This window comes from Anguilla anguilla, chromosome 12, assembly GCF_013347855.1.
Source record: "Anguilla anguilla isolate fAngAng1 chromosome 12, fAngAng1.pri, whole genome shotgun sequence".
In the NCBI taxonomy this organism is placed as follows: Eukaryota; Metazoa; Chordata; class Actinopteri; order Anguilliformes; family Anguillidae; genus Anguilla; species Anguilla anguilla.
In genome coordinates, this window is record NC_049212.1 from 15,057,659 (window position 1) to 15,080,973 (window position 23,315).

The 23,315-nt window shown below is 46.1% G+C and overlaps 2 protein-coding genes across 2 annotated transcripts; one reads left to right on the forward strand and one right to left on the reverse strand.

The window, feature by feature from the left end:
• Window positions 1-824: 824 nt before the first annotated feature.
• LOC118210459 (porphobilinogen deaminase-like) lies at window positions 825-11,122 on the reverse strand. Its single transcript, XM_035386676.1, has 14 exons — window positions 10,885-11,122; window positions 8,070-8,123; window positions 7,194-7,266; window positions 6,650-6,699; window positions 6,334-6,389; window positions 5,546-5,623; window positions 5,261-5,338; window positions 4,951-5,026; window positions 4,266-4,379; window positions 3,686-3,724; window positions 3,052-3,171; window positions 2,609-2,662; window positions 2,164-2,250; window positions 825-1,799 (listed from the first exon to the last, which is right to left on the reverse strand). The coding sequence occupies exons 1-14, from the start codon at window positions 10,906-10,908 to the stop codon at window positions 1,623-1,625; spliced, it is 1,080 nt and encodes a 359-aa protein (XP_035242567.1). The 5' UTR covers window positions 10,909-11,122; the 3' UTR covers window positions 825-1,622.
• Window positions 11,123-12,103: 981 nt separating this feature from the next.
• arcn1b (archain 1b) lies at window positions 12,104-19,693 on the forward strand. The gene is made up of 10 exons (XM_035386513.1): window positions 12,104-12,297; window positions 14,653-14,916; window positions 15,756-15,935; window positions 16,106-16,311; window positions 16,399-16,563; window positions 16,817-16,982; window positions 17,282-17,429; window positions 17,703-17,811; window positions 17,932-18,136; window positions 18,231-19,693. Exons 1-10 carry the CDS (start codon window positions 12,295-12,297, stop codon window positions 18,318-18,320), a joined length of 1,536 nt encoding a protein of 511 aa, XP_035242404.1. The 5' UTR covers window positions 12,104-12,294; the 3' UTR covers window positions 18,321-19,693.
• Window positions 19,694-23,315: the final 3,622 nt, after the last annotated feature.

Here is a 23,315-nt window from a genome sequence, read left to right on the forward strand (position 1 = left end):
TATAAATGATAGTGGTTTTACATGTAAACACTAATGTAAGGCTGTTAAGTGTGTTTATATACTGATCGCTGGTGTAAGGCCGATCAGCATGATTATATATATTAAAGGCACATACAGCAGCATCAGCAGATGTCCGCATACTCTTAGCCTTTACCATTGCAGTTTACACTGTAGAACTTTGCGGGTTTACATTTTCAGGCTCGATATTAAATTCAAATCCATTAGCTAAAACCTTTTAAAAACACGCGGCTACATGAATAACGGAAACGGCTGAACAAACAGACGTTTAGTACAGTGTTTCTCAAGCCTGGTCCTGGGGACCCACTGCCCTGCACGTTTCAGATGTCTCCCTGCTCCAACACGCCTGATTCAAATGAATGGGTCGTCATCAAGCGCTGCGGAACGACCCATTCATTTGAATCAGGTGCGTTGGAGCAGGGAAACATCTAAAACATGCAGGGCAGTGGGTCCCCAGGACCAGGGTTGAGAAACACTGGTTTAGGAGAACTGAGCGAGTAACCTTTGGATTGTTTGGAGCTTTTTTCCAGCATGCCATCGTTCCACACTGCACCCATGAAACCTCACCCAAACCCAGCCTGATTCGGTTTGGCACGTGTGGTATTAATCGCCCTTTTCTGCAGCTGCTGAGGCACTGCAGAGTTGAAGCGCTTTCATCCCAGAGACATGATTTTACTGGCTGTGCAACATCACGTTCATACAGTTTGCAGGGTGGATGTGATAATGTGCCGCTTGCAAACTAACTGCAGGGCCTTAACCTTTATCGAGGGTGGGGAATTTCGATAAGTCGCGGAAAACGACGGCACGCGTGGAATTTGAAGTGCATCGGCTTCAAGTCACGTTAACTTTGCTCTTTGTCACACAGCTAATTTACAACCATCACCTTTCCTCATTTACAGAAATAACCTTTCCTGTAAAATCGTGCACGTGCACCAACCTGACACTGAAAGTACAGCAAGGTGGTGAGCGAAATAATAATAAGCATAATATTCATATAGAGTATTTCAGACCAATCTCAGCACATTCGCACAGTGGGAGCAAAAGCCTCACTCGCACTGCATTTTGCCGGACCGGAAATTTCAAGAAAGTATGAAGTTGCAGCTAATTGCAACAGTTAAATAAAATATCCAGTGTTTCTCAGGTGCGTGTACCATTTAAAGGCGTGCACACGTCAGGTTCTCATGTGCTAGGCTGGCTCTCTCACGTGATCAGCGTTCCACGTCATTACTGCGAATGGGAGGCAGATAATGGGGAGGTCCACACGGAGGAGAATATGTGGAAACTTGTAAGCTTGAAGGAGGAAAACCATACACGCTTTGGAAAATTAAATGTCTTGCATTAAGTCTGCCATTAATTTGAAGCGATCTAGAAGTCAACATGTGCGTGAGTTTTTGATATTCGCACCAAGTCCAAATAGAGGGGCCTCACATGGCAGACTGTCGTCCAACCAGACACTCTCCCTGGATTTACTGGCATCAGTGAAGGCCACTGATTTTATGTTCCTAAAAGCTGAAGAGGGAGAGGTGGCGGACTGCGACTGGTCCCGGCCACGCAGGGGCGTACGCAGCCGGGTCGGTCTGTCCTGCACCAGGGGCCGGGACACGTCAGCGCGCGTCGTTGAGTTGCCTGGCGACGGTCAGGATGTCCCTGGCCCCTTTGCTGAGCAGCAGCTTGGCCAGCTCCACCCCCAGCTTCTCGGCCGCGTCCTGGGCCGCCCTCGACACGTTGCTGGCGGTGACCCCCACCCGCTGGACGCTCGCGTCCACCTCCTCGTCCTCCACCTGCAGCGGAACACCCCCCCCCCCAAAGTCAGACCTGTCCTCTGACAAAAGGAGTTACGCCCCACTGCTCTAACCACGGCCTGTACGGTGCATTACTGGGATGGGAAAACAGAGCCGGGTCTACAGAATCATTAGAGCAGCAGGGAAGCAGTGTGGATGTGTGTCCCACACTGACCTCTGCAGTACAGGCTCTAACGCATTAAAGAGAACAGCTTTCCCATGGGGAGGGAGAGCAGGGAGAGAGGGAATCTGTGAGAGAACATAAGTGAGAACAGATAAACAGAGTAATAGAGACAGAAGGAGTGGAGTGAGAGAACGAGGACAAGTGAGAGAAAGACCTAATGAGAGAGAGAGAGACACAGACCTCATTGCCCGGCTCAATGCTGGTCTGCATGGTCTCCTTCAGGCTGTCTGAGCCGTCGAGGCTGTACACAGCGCCAGTCAGGTACAGCTGCAAAAACGAGTGAACACAGAGACACGACAGTCACATGCACAGTGAACACAGGCACACCAAGAGGCACAACAGTCATGTACACAGTGAACACAGGCAAACCGAGAAGCATAAGTCAGGTACACAGTGAATGCAGGCACACCAGTCAGGTACACAGTGAACGCAGGCACACTACCACCCAGCTCAGCCTTGCGCATTAAAAACACAGCACTCTCACTCACCCACAGTGAGGCACAGAACAGACTCACACACATTCTCATTCTGAAGCACGGTGTAACAGAAAAACAGAAGAGGTCATTCTGAGCTACTCTGCTCATTATATGCTTTCGATCACACAAAGATGCACTTTTGGCATTACCTGCAAGTCCTTGATTTCTGTGTGCACTGCGACAGGTACACTGCAGCCCCCTTCCTGAAAGGGGGAGGGAGAGACAGAGAATGAGCTTCCCTGAAATGTACACTCAGACTGCACTGGATTAATAACAGCAAATATGGTAGGACTCAGGTCTTCAACTGTGGATTTTCACCACTTAGTAATTCTCAATATCATCCATAAAAACCGTTCAGCTGCTGTTAAATAAGATGGAGGACAGCAATGAATGTCTATACAACACATTTAAATGAAATATTGGACACCATGTAAATAAAACCTATGCAAATTAAACCTACAATATGAACAGCACATCTGTGCACAGTATGCTTGCATAGACCAATGAAAACATGCATATTACATCAGTGCAGAGAACATGAGAGGTGTGGCTGCTCTGAGAAGGGGCTTCTGGGATATAGAGGAAGACTTGCCAGCTGTCGCATGAAGGCCCTCTCGGCGATGCAGCGCAGCACAGTGTCGTGGTCGTGCATGACGGACACCATCTCCAGGATGTCCCGGTCTCTCGCCCTCACCTCAACTGCCAGCGCCCCCTACAGCACAGGAGTAGCATGACAAACGTGCATATCGCTCAAGTGCTAAATGGAAACTCCATCCTGTGGGTTTTCATTTAAAACATAATTTGACACAGCGGACTACTAAATACTGCTTTGTTACGGTTGGAGTGAAAACCTACAGGATCAGGGTTGGTTACCACTGCGTTAAAGCAAACACACAACACACAGTAATGTCACACAAAAGAAGTATAACACTGAAAATAGGTATAGCTAACAGTTTACAATGGTAATAAACTATAAAACATTAAATTAGAAGATAATCATGGACCAAATTATGGGGAAAAAAAGTGTAGAAGAACATATCGAAAAAATTATTAAAAAGAAAAACCGCAAAACTCTCCCAAGAATGCAAGTTCAGAGATTACATCAGTGTGGTGAAGGTATGATATGAGCATTCTTCCATCAGAGAGCAAGCACACTGAGGCAGAACACTAAACATCCATTCTAAACCACAAGCAAACAAATAGATTTATAAATCTAATGTATTCACCTGCCCAACAGCATACATGCAGTCTTCAGGGCCCAGTATCTGCAACAGCACAAACAAAACACTGGATTTCAATATTCTACATAACCACCACAGACCGCTTCGGGTTAACTAACAAATCACATTTTTTATTTGATGCGTGCAACTATTTCCTTGACATTTTTTTTAAACTATTGGTATGATTTCAAACTACTAAAATTAATCAGCAGTATAATTATTAACCTGTTGCATTTCTGCTTACTGTTTTCAGTAATACTTGTGTGTATTTCATATATTTGCTGTATTTATTGCATATCTGTACAGATGTCATATCACCTGTCACATGTACTCTAGAACTCATGCCACCTGGCTAGCTTACTGGAAAATAATGTGTTACATATAAATATGTTTAAAAAAAAAAATGGAACTGGTACAAACATGAAGGTAATGTTGGTTGGTGTATTCACCGTTCAGCAGGAGAGGGTGTATCTGTCTGGCAGGTGAGTGTGTACCTGGCAGGCAGGTGAGGGCGTACCTGGCTGGCAGGTGAGGGTGTACCTGGTTGGTAGGTGAGGCTGTACCTGGCCTACAGGTGAGGTCATACCTGGCTCACGCGGCTGTCCCAACCCATGCGTCGCAGCCCCGCCGTCGCGAGTATGATGGCGGCGTAGTCGTCCTTCTCATCCAGCTTCTTCAGTCGAGTGTTGAGGTTTCCTCGCTGAGAGGCCTCGTTCAGGAGAAACACCCATGTGCATTCACATTAAAATGTCCTCTGCCAGCCTACCAACCTCACGCACCACACTGCAGAAAGCTACTTTAAGGCAAGCTCAAGCTAGCATTCAAAATGTTTATCCAACCACTATCTTGCTTTTCAGATGGCTGGGTTGTCGCATCCAATTGTGAAAGAGCAACTTTACAGCCTCCAGTCCACCAGTGTATGCCATGCATGGCGTGTACTCAACTGACACAGCGACTGCACACCCCAGACCAGCAGCACACGCTTTAGACCAGAGCCAACACATTTATACTCCCAGCCAAATTACTGTGGGACACTACAGCAATGAAACGGGCCTTAAGCTTTTCATATTAAGAAAAAAAGAGAAACAGCGATATAAACTTTGTTTTAAAACATGAAAAATAAAGGAACAATTTTAAATGGCATCAGAACACAGGTACTCGGCTAACTGTACCCACAGAGCAGAGAGATAAGGCACTCAGCTCCCCCTGTGGTGATGTCAATGATGCAGATGAAGGCCTGAGGGCCATGCTAGGCATGCTGGGAAGGATACAATGTCTTTAAACTCCAGGTGAGGGAACCGCCTCTTCAGCTGTGCTGCACGCCGAAGAGAACTGGTGCCTACCACACTGTTAAAAACACAGACATTTACACATACACATTTTTCTAAACTAATATATAAAACCAGCAGCATCACTAATTAATGTTTGTTTAGAATGTTAAAGAATCATGAACAGCGTTGATGTTGCCTTCTGTATCTGTTCGAAGGTTAAAGTTCAGCAGATGAATATGCATTTAGAGTCCACCTCTCCTTCAGTGCTCCCTGCAATAATTTCCCATCATCCTCCCTGCTATTCTCTCACCTCTTGTCTGGCAGAGTTTCCAGCGTTTTCCCAGCATGCTTTGGATGCAGGACCACAGCATCGTGTGGATTTTCACGCCTAAAAGAAAAAATGTAAATGTCAAAGGTAGACCTTGCCACACGTAATACAGTAAACTGTCCCAAACACATAGCCACAAATAAAGCACAGCACGACCTGCATCACAGACAGAGATTACATTAAGCTGCCTCACTCCAAGCAGGCAGCTTTAAGACGATGGAAGCAGCTCAATAGCAGGTCACAATCACCGTCATTATTGGCACTCACTTGAGCACGGCTCCAATAGTGAAACCTGGGGGCAGTGTGGTGGGCAGGTCCTTCAGTGAGTGCACTACCAAGTCCACCCTGAAGGGAACACACACACACAACTGTAACTGACATTGAAAGACTGCATCCACTTCAGACTGAAAACTCCCTTTAAAAAAAGTAGAATCATCACACTAGGTTTAAAGTCAGCACTTTTCAACGCTGAAGTGGCTTTTCTGAATGCACAGTTAAAGGTAAGCGGTGATGATCAAACACACAGGAAGCCTTTAGGCTCCCGGCTCACAGATCATTTCAAATCTGCAGCTCTGATCACTGGAGCGCGATGTCCGAAAATCCCATCAATTCACCGACACGGCACCCAAGCAGCGACAAAGTGAACGTCGGCAGCGAATCACTGAAGTGGACGGGACACGCCAGGTAAAACACCCAGGGGACCTCAGAAAGGCAGCCCAATGCGAACACCCACCACCGGCAACCAGTTATGGGACAGGTGAGGCATACTGAAGCCAAAACTGGTGGACACATATACTGTATGCCACCAGTAACTCACTGATTTGAACCAACCTTTTTTTTTGACAGCTTGTTGCAGTTCCGCCTATTTCACCTCCCCCAAGTAGAGGGTTTGTGCAACCTCACCATGACATCAACATTATTGCATACAAACTGCAATAAACATTCCTGGACGCTAGAGGGCCTAGCATCAGATGCAGTGTTTGCATTCCTGATTGTTGTGGGGCAGTGGGTCTGTGGAGGACAGGAATGCCAGGCAGCAGTGACTGCAGACTTACTCGTTTCTCTCAAGTGCATTCTCCAGCTCTTTAGTGAAAAGGCTCTTTTCTCCAATCTGAAAAAGGCAGAATGAGGACACGTTCCTCACCATCTTCCCATTTCATTGCTAAATATCTATGAAAGATATTTACAAGTTCCACGACATGCACAGTCATCGTGCGAGCATTATGATGCAATAAATGCCATTATTCCTCACTGTGTCCTAAACACAAGCGCACATAATTTTGCTCCTATACAGGCAAATAAAATATGGTTATAAAACTGCACTCCAGTCTTTGTTTTGAAGAGAACGGGGGGACATGGGCGCACACTGACCTTCGATAAAGCTGTGTCCAGGATTTTATCTCCTATTGTTGACATGCCAACTGGAACAACAAAAAATAATAAAAAGTTAACATCTGTTCATTTGAAAAAAAATTTTTTATCACCTCAGACTTGTTTTCATAGCCAATCCCACAAAAGGGCACTAGACTTCAGGGCCAGTCCTACAGCAGACTTCAGATCCAAGTCAAGCACCAACTGTGCCTGCATAGTATACACTGCTGATGTCCCCATCTCCTACCACTTATTTGCACTGGCATCTACTAGTGAAAGCCAGCACAGAAAGTCTTTCACACGGTCTCTTTCTCCATCGCTCTCTCGCTCTCTCTCTCTCACTCATACACGCACACTCACACACTCACACTCACACTAACTAACACTCACACACACTCACACTCACACTCACGGTTCCCTCAGCATGACTGTGAGACAGACTGCATGTTGTTTTAAGTCAGACAGTGGATTAGCGCTTGGTGGTGTGAGCGTGCGTACGCCTGAGTGACTGTGCTCGGGTGTGTGGGTCCTTCATGATTCTCACCTATTTCCAAGTGGACATTGGGATTGAGCTCCTTTAGCTTCTCAGCCACACTGTCAGTCTGGATGCGAGCCAGCTGAGCATTCAAACACAAACAGAACAGACCCAGCGCATCACCGTACTGTATTGCGCCCGTCCCACAAGAAAAAAAAAACTATTCTGCATTTATTAAAGTACAGGACGGCATATCTGCTAAATGTATTATTATTCCCAACAACTTCCTATTCCATGCCTATTGTCTTGCCCATTAAACAGTTGGTTGTGCCCATTTCCTAAGAAAAACAAATTGATATTCTAATGAGATTATTCAGCAGTGACACCCCAACTCCTACACTACTGAAAGTAATTGAACTTATCTTGAGAAAATAGAGATGAAATATTTTAACTGGATTGCATTGTATTTTTATAACTGAAGATTTTAGATGAAATATCTAATGTCAAACTAACCTACATTTTATGACACAGATGAGTACATTTGATTATCTTTAGAGAATACAATATACCCAAAAAATGACCATTCAGAACACAGAAACAATTCAGAATAAATGAATAAAATTAAGAGATGAATGGGAAACAAAGTATGCAGCCAGCTGGCTCATTACTATACGAATGGAAAATCTTCAAAATAATATAGGGAAATCAAAACGCCATAATAGAGCACTTTTTCTTATATTAATCTCCACCTAACGCATAATGCAGCAACCTAAATCTGGAGCTATCTTTCATTCCACTTAGCCTAGATTGTCAACTCTGAACTGTCCAATTCCACAACTATCTCCCAGCAAACTGACAGTGAAGCTTCAGGACAGTATTACAATGCTTCCATATGATGCAAATTTGACAAGCTGACAGTGAAAGAACTCAAATCTATGGCCTTACCTGACTCTTTCTGGTTCCAATCCGAATGACCCTGCCAGCAGTCCCATTTCCGTCCTGCAAAGACACAGCTATTCGTTTAAAAAATCCTGTACATTCAATCAACGGGGAAACAAACACAAAAGGTGAAACGTGACAGCACGCAAAGGGAGCTTCCGCACCAGAGCCGGTCCTTCACGTATACTGCTGAACGGTTTGTGGTTCTGGAAGTGAGAGTTGCACTCGCGCATTTCCAAGATATTGATTGAGAGCAGCGAATGATTGAGTATGGTAAAAAGTGACGAGGACTAGGAATACGAGTCAATCTCCTGAATTTTTTTTTTTTTGACAAACAAGGGCTGCCTATTCATTTTTTCCTTCGGCGAAGGACACATAACGTACATATATGCGAGTAGCAGGAAGTGAACATTCGCAATGCTCTCCAAAATACCACAATAGGAATTTTTAACAAATAACAGTGTTTAAATGCCTACGGTTTCGTTATTAAAATTGAAGAGGTGTTCATATGGGCTAGTGCTTAAAAACTTGCAGAACTAGTGGGCGACAGTGTTGGAAGTTACGCACAATTGTTAGGGAACTGGTCTTGCAACTCAATGGCTGCTTCATCTAGAAAAGGCATGTGCATATAAAGCCGCGTTTCCACCGCAGGAACTATACCCCGGAACTAGGAACCTTTTGAGGAACTCAGTGCGTTTCCACCGCAGGAACTAGGGTCTAAATTTAGTTCTGGGGGCTTTGTTTTACCCCCCAAAACGTTCCTGCTCGGGGGGTAGTACTTTCCGAAAGTACAGGAACCTTTTGGGTGGAGCTTGCAGCGCTGAACATTTCTGATTGGTCGAGTACTCGCAGCACTTGTGTTGTATTTATTTTCCGCCATTACCCGCCATGTTTGAAAATATGCCGGCGCAACCCGATTTATTTTCATAATAACTTCAAATCAAACTTGTATGTTATGCGGCGCAGTAGCCTAGTTTTGGTTATAGCCTGCCAACGTCTTGGAATTATAACGTGTGCTCTTCTGTTCTTTTCTTGCTTTAGTATTCGTTTTATAAAATGCTAAGCATTCGTGCTGGGACAGCATATTACGTACTAAAACATTCAAACGGATTAATTCGGTTGCTGAATATTTTCTTCCGGATTTTCTTTGTTAGCCCATTGTAATTGAATCAAAACGTTTGATACAGTTATGTGAGGTATGCGGTAGTTCTGCGTAATTCACATTGGTGATACAGTAAAAGCAAACTGGAAATCACCTTCCGCACTTTTTGTCATGGTAAAATAACAGGTTAATTCTAGTAATAGTACCTTTAGCTTTTTCAGACTGCCGTAATTTTACTCTGCCATTCTTCAATTTCACAAAAAGACCAGGAAGACTATGGACTAATTTATGGTGCATGGTTCGCATCTGGAGGGCACACTTCGCTGCTCGGCTAGCAGTAACTCCGAAGGAAAACAAACGGTGGCTGTACCACTACTAATTTAAAATTTCACGCAAGTCCGAGTTTTCGTTCTATTCTTGTCATTTTGCGATTAGCCTATATAGAATTGACGATGAGAAAGTAATCAAACAGCAAATTGTTTACAACGTGTGCATGTTTTCTGCTGTTGTTGCCAGTTATATTGGAAATGTGAATGCATTCTGTCGCTTCGGATGTCAAAACATGAAAGCGAATGTTCGCATGAAAACATAATGAATGTGTTTGAGAGGATATATAAAACAGTTACAATCTGACTATTGGTCTGTTATATCCTATTTGTTGCATAACGGTCCAAGTTCAACTACCAACGACAGTTTTGCTTGACAACGGTAAAATATGCCCAAACGGCTGCAGAAGAATATTTCAATTCCATGTGATTAAATCGATAAAAATCAATAAATACAAAAGTAACCATATATAGTCATTGTTGGCAACCCGTTGTATATAAGTGGAATAAACCCCTCCGGGCTGTCCCGGTTATTAGAAAATAATGTAGGCTACTTCGGTGGTAGTATGGGGTTACAGAAAAAATCATATGACAGATGGACCGACGACAACGTCGCTTTTCCATACGTCAGTGGGCTAATTTGCCTAATCTTCGCGGGACTTTAGACCCCGGTGGAAACGCAGACAGCCATTGGCTGAAGGAACCTTTTAGTTCCTGGTAAAGCAGTTCCTGGGACTGAAAGTTCCGGGTAATTTTGGTGGAAACGCGGCTTAAAACACTATACGAAATAACAGGATATACATAATTCAGATATTATTTTCCTACTCCATCCAAGGTCAATTTAATTTGCGAATACTGTGTCTGTAGAAATATTATCGAAGAAGCCACACGTTCCAATGATGGGAAATTACCAAGCTAGAGAATACTATTTACCTAGCTAAACTTAAACGTATCATCTCTGTTCTAAAATAAGATTACAGCCGCTGGATATATATTGTATAAAAAACTTACGAAATGCCACCATTTTCAGATATCGTTAGCTAGCTAAACAAACTTCCTGATTAACATCAGGTAACAGGGAACTGGCTAGGGAGCCATTGCAAAATAAATTGATCAGACAGTCAGATAGCTATAGCCATTTGCCTCGATCAGTATCCATATTAGCTATCTTCTAAACTAAAGTGTAACTGCCATGTCACATTTATACTCAAGTTGTTAACGCTTTTAAGCAAGTTAGTTAACGCGTTAGCTTAGATTCCCACGTTTCTGGATGCATATCGAGCACGCCGTCTACTTTTTCTACGAATCGAAGATCGGTATTCACGAAAGCCAATCAAATGCAAGGACTGGTGGAGGTAGTATATGAAAATGTTCATGTGCTCTGTAGACCCACCTGAGTACTGGTGTCCCCCGACATCTTGGTGTGCTTTTTAAATCCAGCGGTATAATCGGAGAGACTGACTGTATCATTGAGACTTCTTCGTTGAATTCCATAAACTTCGTATTTAGCCTGTACTGCTTTAAGCTATCAAAATGAGGAGGAAGGCAGACACATTTTGCCGGGCGCCTTCCTTCTCCGACCTCTAGAGAATGTCACTTCCGTTAGTGAGGGCAGCGCATGCGCCTAAGATCACGGTGACCTTTAACGTTTCTTTCCTTTTATCCAGAGGCCCCGGAATTGACACTCCCTCTGAAGCTCGCAAACTCCAGTGGTTATCAGAGGTATTGCAGTTTATTAAGCCACTGGTGCCAAAAAGGACATTTCCCCGTGGCAGTCCATTCAAATCTATGGATTTACCCTGGCGAAATTATACTATTTTGAACAGTAATTTTTAATTCTAAAATGTCTTCACACTTAACTAATTCCTCTCCAGGGACCTATTTTTTTTCCTGAGCAGCACAGAAGTAAATATACTTTTTTTTCATTCCTATTCATCCCTATGCGTTTTATGTACCCAATGCGCATGCTCTGATGACAAACATTCCATCGTAAAAAAATGACAGCCTCCATGAAATGGCTTCATGCGCCATTGAGCAGCTCCCGTAAGAATCCATGGAAGCGGAAAGCCGAAGCTGTCTCCAGTTCTTGTATATCTCGAAGGTTATTTATTTATTTATTTATTTATTTTTTAAACCATAGAACGGGTTTAACTGTTAAGACGGCGCATCATGTACTATGGCGAGCACCCATATCCAAATAGTTAAGTTATAGTCCGCTTAAATAAGGACAATACGAGAACCCACGCACTATTTCCTCGTAGTGCAGGCAGTGAACAACTACACTTATTTGACATATCACACAAATTTGACTGCAATACTGTGGCTTTGAATTCGGAGTGAGTAATTGGGTTGTGGTATTAAAACTTATCTATGGAATTATTTTCGGACATGACCTTGTTGAAGGCAGTTGTTTGGTCGGAGAACAACAACTTGATTTATCAAGCCAGACAGGGAATATTAGCTAAAATTAGTTTTTCTATACACAAATTCACATTCCGTTTTCGAGGTGTGAATGACAGACAGTCAGGTGGCTCCTCCAGCACCAGTCAGGTCATCCAAGATTCCGATGTGAAATGCCTAGTCCTCGTGTGCACTGTGACTCCAACAGAAGTCCTGCAGTACTTCCGGTTGGAGACGTGGCTCTACGCTGCTGCCATATTGGAGCTTCAGTCTCAGGAAGACGAGAGTTCTGTGGGTAAACGCAGAGATAATTCGGGAGGAAAAGATTAACATCATTAAGGCTGTATTGTCAATGACTGCATAAATCAGCTATTTAAAACGTAAAACATCGCACACAGTGGATATGGTAAGAACCGAAGCTTTTCTTTACGTTGCGGAGTTGTTAGATGCATCCTAGTTTTTCTTCTACTTAGACGTTTCATAGAAAATAAAAGAACCTCAACATAGACTGACGTTATTGTATTCACTCTCTAAAGCGTGGTTTACTGTCAGTCAATGTTTACCGTGGATTATGGACAGTTCATTGCATTGCTTGCAGATTAGCTAGTCTTGTTGATTCTAGCTAGTTAAATTGGGGTTTGACATTATGGGGGTTATTGGAGTAGGTTCTGGATACCACGTCGGCCAAGACAGTTTTAGTATATCAAAGACAATGTAACGTTAGCTGCGTTAACTGTAAGTGAATGTAAATATGCGATACTAGCCGTAGGGCTAGACACTTGATAAATTATCTTTTTTTGCATTCGATGCAGTGCAGCCATTGCAGGGTTCCACAAGACATTTACAACAAGCAGTACTACTCTAGTCTGACTTAAATGATGTATGAATTGTCTACTGTAAAATTTCTTACGAGATAACTCGTACGTATCCAGGCGACAAGATAGTTTAAAAACGTCAATTCGTGGATCTAATATTATCGTAAGTTTGCTAGCTAACTACTCGAATTAGCTTGCACAAATTCGTGGTTTGATTTTCTGAAGTCATTGCCCGGCTAAAAAGTTTCACATGAAAATCGCCTATATCCCATATGAATTGGGTAAGTTATGATATGACATTTAGTTCTCAAACCTACAGGAAGTGAGTGGCTTTGAACCCCTGCCTTCAAAGTTAACTTTCCTATTCCAAGCTTTTGTCAGTCCCATAGCTCTTACCACCACTGCCCCATATAGAGCTTGCTGCCCTATCGATAGTGCTCCGTAGAAGAAGTTTCATTTTTAAATCTTAAGTGCCATTTTCCAAAACCATAAACACTAAGCAGTGACAGAGCTGAACCAGTTGCAGTCGTCGTCTGACCATGTAGATTGAGTTACTGAATTTTAGTATGTATAAATCCTCGTCTTATTTGATATTGCTGTTTACTCAGCGCTCCCAGGAAAGGGTGTCGTTCAGTGAACGACGTGACTGGTAATTATGCGGTTTCTGTACTGCACTCGTCACAGTGCCATTAATAGAGACTAATAATTTAATTAACTGAAGCACTCTATTTGCTGTACAAGGGAAATGTAAACCGTCACAGTGAATTTGGGCATGCACCCAAGCAGTAAAACCGGATCCTTAGCATAAATAACCTAACCATCATATACAGTACAGAAGCTAACCCAATGTGCTGTACATGTTTGCCATATGTTTCTCCAGTAACATTCAAGCCGTGCTAAGCAGAATTGTAATTTATCATTCCCGTCCATTGCACTTTTATGCATTGTTAAAAACCAAAAAAGGTTGACTAGTATAGTGTCAAGTACTTTTGTAATATTTGAATACAGTGTAAGTTCAACCGTATGACTGGTTTCCTTTGCTTATGGGGTGGGTGGGTGGGTAGTGATGACAAGATGTCATCATGTATTTTGCGTGACAAAATAAGTATTTGGTATACACCCTCAGGGTCTGTTAAGTCAAATGAATGCTGTTAAGTTAATTGACAACTTTTTTTTGTGGTTTACATTTTTTATTTAGCAGCAGGTATCTTTGCCTTGGCCGAGACCTCTCTCTCAGTAGAGCTTGTCTGCTGTTTTACAGTTAAAACGTTATGTTATGGACATTGTTAAGACGTGGACATTGTCTGTAAATGCAGCTTATTTCCCTGCATGCTCTGGGTGCGGGACCACATGAAAACATTAACGTACATCTGTTCTACGTGTTATCTCTCTGATTAGGGCGCCTGTTTAATAGGACTCAGGAAGGCATTTTATTAGAAATGGAATTTGATATTATTTCAAATGTGCAGCTGGTAGCTTTGCTGGAAACCATGCTTCCATTAAGGGAAATGCAGTGAGGAAAGTTGTGTTACCCTGGTAACAACCATTGTTTCTTCTGCCGTGTGATGGATGTTACATTGCGGCACCTTTGACAGGTTGAGTCCCAGCCCTCCACTAAGGTCCTGCAAGGCGGTGAAACCCAGCAACACAAACAAGTGCCTCACTGCAGTGCAGGCAGGCAGGCAGCAGACAGAGACTTATTTCTGGAGAGGGAAACACATTCTTTATGAATACTTTTTCCTTTTCCTTCATTGTGATTTCATACTGTTGTGTTGATATATTTGAACAGGTCTTTGCATAAATGTGAGGGCGCTTGATCTTGTACTTCCTTTTTTCCACAGTGCTTTCGACCTGTTTGAACAGGGAGATGTTTGTCCCTTAACAGGATATGGTGTTGCCCTCGGGTGTGTGTGTGTGAGTCACGTGACCCTTGCTCCTTGCCGCAGGTGCTGTTGGCGGCGGCCTTGTGCACCAAGGCGGGCAAGGCGGTGGTGTCGCGGCAGTTCGTGGAGATGACGCGGACGCGCGTGGAGGGCCTGCTGGCCGCCTTCCCCAAGCTGATGAACACGGGCAAGCAGCACACCTTCGTGGAGACGGAGAGCGTCCGCTACGTCTACCAGCCCCTGGAGAAGCTCTACATGGTGCTCATCACCACCAAGAACAGCAACATCCTGGAGGACCTGGAGACCCTGCGGCTCTTCTCCCGCGTGGTACGGGCGCGTCCCCGCTGTCCTTTCCTAGCGCTTTGGGTGCAAGTGTCGCTGGCTGAATGTCCAGCACCCCAAAGGCCCCAGAGAGGCACCCTAAGGGCCATAATCCACCTGTTCTCCCCCTTCCTTCCTCCAGCATGTGGGACCTGCTCACTGCTGTCTGTCTAATAAAATGAAAAGGCTTCTTTGATGGATCCAGATCCATGTAATGTGGAGGATCTCCTGACTGCAGATGTGTGATTGACACTACAGCTCTGCTGATGTGAGAGGAAAAGGTTGCAAGAAGGGCTTATGCTGAGGAAGAGCTTTCAGAATGCACTTTATACGCCCAATCTGGGACTGAAGCCTTTTCATGACTGTCAGCACTAACCCTGCGTGTAAATGAAAAGCACTGTAAAACTCAAGCCTCTGTGCTGACCCAGAAGCACAGTGAAGCTTATTGACTCTGCTCTCGAGAGAACCATAATAAACAGGCATAATGTCTGGGGGTGATTATTATTGCATGGGGTTGATTGTTATTGCATGGGGTTGATTGTTATTGCCTGGGGATGGTTGTTATTCTGTGGGGTTGGTTATTATTGTGTGGGGCTGATTATCATTTTGTGGGGCTGGTTGTTATTGTGTGGGGTCAGTTATCGTTGTATGGGGCTGGTTCTCCTTGTGTGGGGGTGGATGTGATTGTGTGGGGTTGGTTATCATTTTGTGGGGTTGGTTATTTTTGAATGGGGTTGGTTGTTATTGTGTGCAGGTGGTTCTCATTGTGTGGGGTTGGTTATCATTGGGTTGGTTGTTATTGGCGTTTTGCGTGACCTGCTCCCCCTGCTGGCCCCTTTGCTCAGATCCCAGAGTACTGTCGCGTGCTGGAGGAGGGCGAGGTCGCGGAGCACTGCTTCGACCTCATCTTCGCCTTCGACGAGATCGTGGCCCTGGGGTACAGGGAGAACGTTAACCTGGCCCAGATCCGCACCTTCACCGAGATGGACTCGCACGAGGAGAAGGTGTTCCGCGCTGTCAGAGAGGTGAGGCTTTCACAATGATCCAGGATCAGGGTACTCGCTCCTTCAGACAGAATCCCACCAGTAATAAGTGCCTGAGCAGTTCCACAATAATTTAATAATAATAATTTTGTTAGTCACATGATTGAGTTTGGCCCTGATCTGAAGGCCCCTCCCCTCTCTTCCTCTCTCAGACCCAGGAGCGCGAGGCCAAAGCGGAGATGCGGCGGAAGGCCAAAGAGCTGCAGCAGGCTCGGCGCGACGCGGAACGTTCCGGAAAGAAAGCGCCCGGCTTCGGGGGGTTCGGCAGCTCGGGGACGGGCAGCGGCAACTCCGCCGCCATCATCACCGACGCCCTCTTCGAGCCGGAGAAGCCGAAGGCGGCACCAGCGCCCGTCAGGTACGCACAAAGCATTGTGGCATTGAAAAAATCCTCGGCACAGTGAGACGGTGTGGCTGACCCTCCTCTGGCGCTCGCTCCCTGCAGGCCCTCCGGCTCCAGTAAGGCCCTGAAGCTGGGGGCTCGGGGGAAGGAGGTGGACAGCTTCGTGAGCAAGCTGAAGTCTGAAGGCGTGGATGTCATCGCGCCCTCTTCAGGAAAGAGGTCCTCAGAGGCGTCTAAAGTCCTGCCTGCCCCCGTCAATGTGGAGAGGTAGGTCCTGCTGGTCGTCCATTACACACCAGACTTCTTCTCCTCAGTGTGTGGAGGACACCACTGATGAGCGAGTTGCATTGTTGACGAAGTTCTATGACATTATCATTACCACACAGACACCGATAGTCATGCGCTGGGGCGGTTTTTCTGCGTGTGGGAGTGAGCGTATCTTTCTCTCTCTCTCTCTCTCTCCCCCTCCCCTTCTCTTTCTCCCCCTCTCTCTCTCTGTCCCTCTCCCTCTCCCCTTAAGTGTTCACATGAGGGTTGAAGAGAAGCTCTCCCTGACCTGCGGGCGGGACGGGGGGCTGCAGAACATGGAGGTTCTGGGCATGATCATCCTGAGAGTGAGCAGCGACAAGACGGGCCGCATCCACCTGCACCTGAGCAACAAGGACAGCCGAGGCCTGCAGCTGCAGGTGAGCGGGGCTGCACGGGGCCTGCTGGGACCAGGGCACAGTCACACGCACGACATCATATGTGTCATGTTTAACAGTGCTAAATCATTTTACGGTGTAGGGTTTTTTTCTGTTACAACGTTATGATGATTTCATATGTATTCGTTGAATACCAACCAATATATTCTACCAGGGCAGGGTCAAGTTAGGTTAGGTTTGTAGTATGTGTGGCTATTTTCTTTTGCTTCAAGATTCTTCAAGATTAAATGCTTCATACAAGCTGAAATTTGTTTTTTTCCCGTTCTCTCCAATATCCACAGACCCACCCCAATGTGGATAAGAAGCTCTTCAGCACGGATTCCATCCTCGGGCTGAAGAACCCGGAGAAGTCCTTCCCTCTCAACAGTGATGTGGGCGTGCTGAAGTGGAGACTGCAGAGCACAGACGACTCCCTAATCCCTCTAACCAGTGAGACAGAACACCGCCCGCACACTGACCTGCGCTGTCCGCACTCTGACCCGCACCTCCTGCACGCTGACCCGCACCACCCACACACTGCCGTGCACCGCTCACACACTGCCCTACATCATCTGCACGCTCCTCATCTGATCTATTCCACATTAACCTGTGCACTCCGATTCTCTCCACACGCACTGAGCTTTACCATGCTGGTCTACTCTGCTTAACTCAGTTACTGGTCTACACTGCTTAACTCAGTGATTCACACGTGTGTCCCTGCAGTAAATTGTTGGCCATCAGAGGGCGCCACAGGCTGCGATGTGAACATTGAGTATGAGCTTCAGGAGGAGGGGCTTGAACTTAACGATGTCGTCATCACCATTCCCATTCCGTGAGTACCTCCATGTCAAATTGCATTTTAAATTTGTTTTTGCAGCTGCTCCGCTAGTGTCTGGTGGCCCCTTGTTTATAATGTACTATTTCTGACGCGCGTTTCCGTGGCCCCCTGCAGGTCAGGAGTGGGAGCACCAGTGATCGGCGACCTGGACGGCGAATACAGACATGACGGCAGGCGGAACGTTCTGGAGTGGTGCCTCCCCGTCATCGACGCCAAGAACAAGACGGGCAGCCTGGAGTTCAGCATGGCCGGCCAGCCGAACGACTTCTTCCCCGTCCACGTCTCCTTCGTCTCCAAGCACAACTACTGCGACATACAGGCGCGTGCCCCCGAACGCACGCTCCCTTTCAGTCTGACCCCTTCCGGAACTTTCCGTCTGACTTCCTGTCTGCTCCTCCCTCTGTCCTTCGCAGGTCGTCAAGGTGACGCAGGTGGACGGAGACGTGCCGGTGAAGTTCTCCTCGGAGACGGCGTTCCTGGTGGACAAGTACGAGATCCTGTAAAGGCCACAGCTGAGAACAGACTGCCTGGATTACAGCTCAGATACAGCACTTCAAAGGGGACTGAACCTTCGAGAGGCCCTTTCACCACAGTGTGCAGTATGGCTGTGTTTATACCTTTTATAAAAGAATATATAATATTATGTATGTATGAGTTAATTTCACTGAAAACTGAATGCTAGTGCGCTGCATCAGCAAATGCAGCCGTTAAGGAGAGACGAAGGACCGCGATCCGATTGGACCCCAGGGGGTCGGTGGGTGTGGAAGCACTCTGCTCACGCTCATGCAGGCTTCCTGTACGGGACGGGCGTGGGACCTGGCCATCCAGGGAAGCCTCCCGGTCCTCTTGACATTTCCCAACGTCCCGTTTCCCGATGGAAGCCGCTCTGCCACGCCCTACTCAGGAGGAGCAGGAAGAATCTAGGGCGTGCCTCTGCGGATTTTCACCCGACCTTTCCCCCCGTAAAAAAAACGTTTAGGCATTTCCGTTTGGCCTGTCCGAAAAGGTCCAGCAGACGGGAAGCTTGTTTTCATCCTGGTCAGCATCAGAGGTTTTTGAAAACTCATCGCACCTGGTCGTTTTCCTGTGTGTCTGCCGAGCGGCCCACCCTGACCTTTCACCCTGTGAAAAACGGCTTGCGATAGGTCACAGGTGTCTGTTTAATATTCATCAGCAGGTGGTCTTTATAAGGTGTGTAAGCCCTGCTCTGACCCACTGCTCCATTTCCTCTCCGAAGATTCTGTAGTCAGTGAAGCCAGAAGGGTGTGTAATGGGGACCTCCTGTAAACACACAGGGCTTCCCTAGTGTAGCAGTATGGCTGTAATGCCAACCCCAGTGATTAAGATCGAATGTCCACAGACCGCAGTGACACCTTTTGCGATGAAGAGCTTTAGGCCATTAGGCGTTCATCCAATACACATACACCTCACCATACAGATGCATACATTTCATCATGCGTACATGTCATAATGGACTTCCCTGACCTGGCAAAAGCTTCTCTGTTTACATGTTAACAGACTGGACCGGGGACTTACCAGGCTTAAAGGACAATGGATAAAACAACAATGTAAATGGCACTTAACACATGAGGGTGGCCTGTTGAATGAATGATAGAACTGCAGTTTGTGTCACCCGGCACCTTCGGGTAAGTGTGGTGCCACCCGCAGTCCTGGCCGTTCGGTTTGCAAAGGGAGGGTCATGCAGCACTGCGTCAGGCAGCGGACGTCAGCGGCACGCCGGTGCGTCCTCACTCCTGTGCTCTGTGACCGAGCGACGACTAAAGAAGAATAAATGCTGAATATTTGTTTCATTTTTGCGTTGAGGTTATGGTGGGGGGTAACATTTTAAACTATTAAAGCTTATTGTGAATTTTTATGAAGGCAACGTGTGTTTTATAATGAATCCCATTTATACTACACACACTGCAGCCAGGGGGACAGGAGCCCTAAAGTTTATGCCATGGGCACAGTGCCCGAACGGCACCCCAGTTCTTCATGCAGTTCACAAATGGTGGCTTTCATTTCCTCTGCTCTTTAACTGTGCGCGGAGTCCAAGAAGGAGTTTTAAAATGTAGTTTTTTTGCTAATAAATTAATAAATACATCTTTGACTTTATTTAAAATAAGCATTAGAGATTGTTTATCTGAACAATTTGTATTGATATAAAATGTAATTTTCCCTCCGTTTTTCAAGCACACAATATAGGATATTACCTGTATTGATTATACAGTATCTTTATCCAGGGTGTGAGTCATTTTGGAGGGTGATGAATATGCATGTACTTGGGACTCTTTAAGAGGAGGGGGTGTTAAAGGAGGAAAAAATGGGGGGTGGGGGGCACATTGCAAAGACTGAAAGAAATGGGGGGGGGGGGGGGACCCTGTGAATTCTCACAATCAGCTGTTACACTGAAACAGATGGGGTGTGGGGGTGGGTGGCGATACCCAGCATGTCCTTATTTGGGGTATGTGGAGGGGGAAGCGGGGGTGTTAATGGCTTTCCCCGTAGCTGTAGGGGAGGGTGTGTGTCTTTTTTAATGGAACTGACACGTGGACAAGCAGATAAGCACCAGCCAGCCTTTGTGAAGCGTCTGACATCAAAGAGATGGTGACGGAGAAGGCACAGCTCCGACCGTGTCGTCGCCAATCCTCGTAATTACTTTTAGCTCGATTCTGATGTCCTTTCTCATTACTGTCAGTGGAGAGCAGCCGGCTCGGTGTGTTCCCCATTGAGCTCTGAGTGAAGAGATCCCAGCCCGTTCGCTGTGCTGGTGAGGACACGGGCCGGTATAGAGTGAAATTTCCGGAAGGATCTCCCGTTTCATAAAACCAGAAGGAAATACCCAGATGAATTCCTGCCTGTGGTTGGTTGAGTGCGCATGAAGGTTTACACCCAGGCAACAGGCGCCCCAGCGACCCGCTGTGAAGGAAGGAACCCCACCGTGATGCGGAAGGTCTGCCATCGAGTACGTCTCCCCTTCCGTCCAGGAGTTTCAGGTTTGTGAAGCGCGGCTTCCTGTCTGTCTGGGTTCCCTTGGAAACGGTGCATTAAACCTGCTTTATCAGGTGTGATGCTGAACCTGAGCGTGACCATAGCATTCACCGTAAAGCTTGTCCTCGGGCTGAAGGGAAAGCGTGTGGAATGACGTGATGTACCATCATGTGCAAATGGGCCCCTCATTTCAATATGGTAATCTGTTGTTGATGTTATAGTCGCATCCGTTCCATTTGCTTGGGTTCTGATGGAAAAATGTTATCTGGTTTATGGGAGAGAGTATCAACCCTAAAGCAGTACCTGCTGTTCCCTCCCATGTGGCTGAGAGAGGCACTTCCTTGTTCCTCATCCTTCATAGGAAATGCCAGCCAATCATAGGGGATGTCTTCACGTAGAAACCGCAGGGAATCAGAACCAAAATTGTGGCTGTCTTTCAGCCTGTGAGTAGGCCTGGTTTCATATCGGGCAAGGTTTTTGCATATACACTCTAAAACCATGTTTTGGGAAAATCGGCAACTGTTTTGTTGGCAGCTTCCCTGTTAAGTGCATGCATGTGGAAGAATGTTTCTTTGTGAATTTGCAATGTCCTGGGTGTGAAAGTTCCCCAGATTCCTGGTGTACCATTTATGTCCTAGTGTTTGCTTGCCCAGCCCTGATCAGGTAACAGAACAACTTTTGTTCCCCTGTTTTCCTTTGGATATCACCCTTTCAACTTACTATCAGTTATTTTGCAGAATTGGTAAAACACTCAAAACAGCCATACATCAAAGTTATCACTTTTGTTATCAAGCTTGTAAGCCCATGTGATTTTGCTTGCTCAGGCACAAGTACTCTGATAGGCACTGGAATCAATATCACTGAGAGGAAAGAGAAACAGTGCAGACGATCGTGATGCTTCCTTTAGACCATCGCTGAGTTCACAGAGGTGTTACACAGCTACATCAGGACAAACAAGCAGGACGTCTGAAGGTTTCTTCTGAGTAAGGGGTCAGGGGAGATAACAATCACCACCTATCTCTCTCTGACCAGCTGCCCTGCGCCACCATTAGAAACGCTGGCCTTTTTGAGGACAGCCCCTGGGGACGTCATAGGAGATGCAAGAGGAAACTGGATTCATTCCGAGGGACCGTGAGGAATTTCCTTGACAGTTACAGTGTTGAGATGCACTGGGGAGAGGGTAGCGAGCATGCGGTCAAACGGGTCAATGTTCAGGGTTCTGAGGCCCCAGTCGTTGCTCACCGTGCGCTGAGGCTAGGCACTGAGGCCAAAACATCACTCGTTCTGCCCAGTGTTCTATCATTAGACAGACATGACACGATAGTTCCAAAGCAGAGACTTCCTCCCCCATAGCAAGACGAGGAGATTACAGGTGGATCCATTTAATCTATGTATTAGTTTGTTTGACTAAGTTAGAGAGTTTCCATCTGTAGACCTTGGCCTTTGGATTTTGGGAGGAAACCAGAGTACCTGGAGGAAACCCACACAAACACAGGGAGAACATGCTTGGGGAGAAGTGCTCGCAACTGTCCCACCTTGCAGCCCCACCAATGGTGATTAGTGAGAGATGGACCTCTCCACCAATCAACACCAGCTCTGCTGTACTGCCCTGTGTGATTTGTTGGGTGTGTAACAGTCACAGGCTCATGGGTGTGTCGAAGTGTGCTGACTCTTCTGCTCCACTCCACTGCATGGCTGCTAGTGGAACAGCTGTGATGTGAGTGCAAAAGACAATTCCAAATGGGTGAAAAGGATTGCAGAATGTATGGTCAATTTTTGGGTCATGTGACATTTGAGGAGGAAGTGAGAAGGGGAAAGTTTATTGGTGGTGGGGTTTCTGTTTGGCAGAATTGCCCAAAAACACTTTGGGTGGAGAGATTTATTAGTGACAGTCATGAAGCCTGTCAGCTTTGAAGTGAAGGTTGCTGAATATCCATTGATCCATTGATTCACTGAATTGAGCTGTTCAGACTGTGTGGGCTGTATCAACACCCCTGTTCACACTGACTGACACCTTCACCACTAGAGGGTAGTAGCATGACATTGTGATGTGTCCTAATCACAGGGTTTTCGAAGCCTAACCATGTACAAAATATTTGAAGTTTGCCTTGGGTCACTGCATGGAGGAGCTCCTCAAATCCTTTAATTTTTTAACGAAACCTCAAATCCACATTTGTAATTAAATTGCAATTGGCAGAATTTTGCCAGATGAGTGACTGGTGTGAAAGTCTATCCTGTAAAGCACGGGGGTGGATTCTCCTGTCTGACACTGGTGTTCTCATCACTGTTGTGGTGTAAATGAGCTCAGAAGAGGCACCACGCTGGTTCTTTGTGCAGATGCACCGTGTTTCAGAGTCAAGAGACACTTTAACGAGGCGGGACCTGAGCTCTTAGAGTCTCCCTCCCCCATCCGTCTCGCTACCCTCTCCTCTGCAGCTGCCTAACCGGGGGGATGTTCGTCCTCGTTCCGTAAAATCCGCCTCTCAGGATTGCCATGGCAACACTTA

Coding starts and splice junctions, on each gene's coding strand:
- arcn1b (XM_035386513.1), top strand. Junction 16,312..16,398: donor GCGGCACCAGCGCCCGTCAG/GTACGCACAAAG, acceptor CGCTCCCTGCAG/GCCCTCCGGCTCCAGTAAGG. Junction 17,812..17,931: donor GTCATCACCATTCCCATTCC/GTGAGTACCTCC, acceptor GGCCCCCTGCAG/GTCAGGAGTGGGAGCACCAG.
- LOC118210459 (XM_035386676.1), bottom strand. CDS start 10,908: ATGTCGGGGGACACCAGTACTCAG. Junction 8,124..10,884: donor CGGGGGACACCAGTACTCAG/GTGGGTCTACAG, acceptor GTGTCTTTGCAG/GACGGAAATGGGACTGCTGG. Junction 3,172..3,685: donor GCATGTATGCTGTTGGGCAG/GTGAATACATTA, acceptor CCTGTGCTGTAG/GGGGCGCTGGCAGTTGAGGT.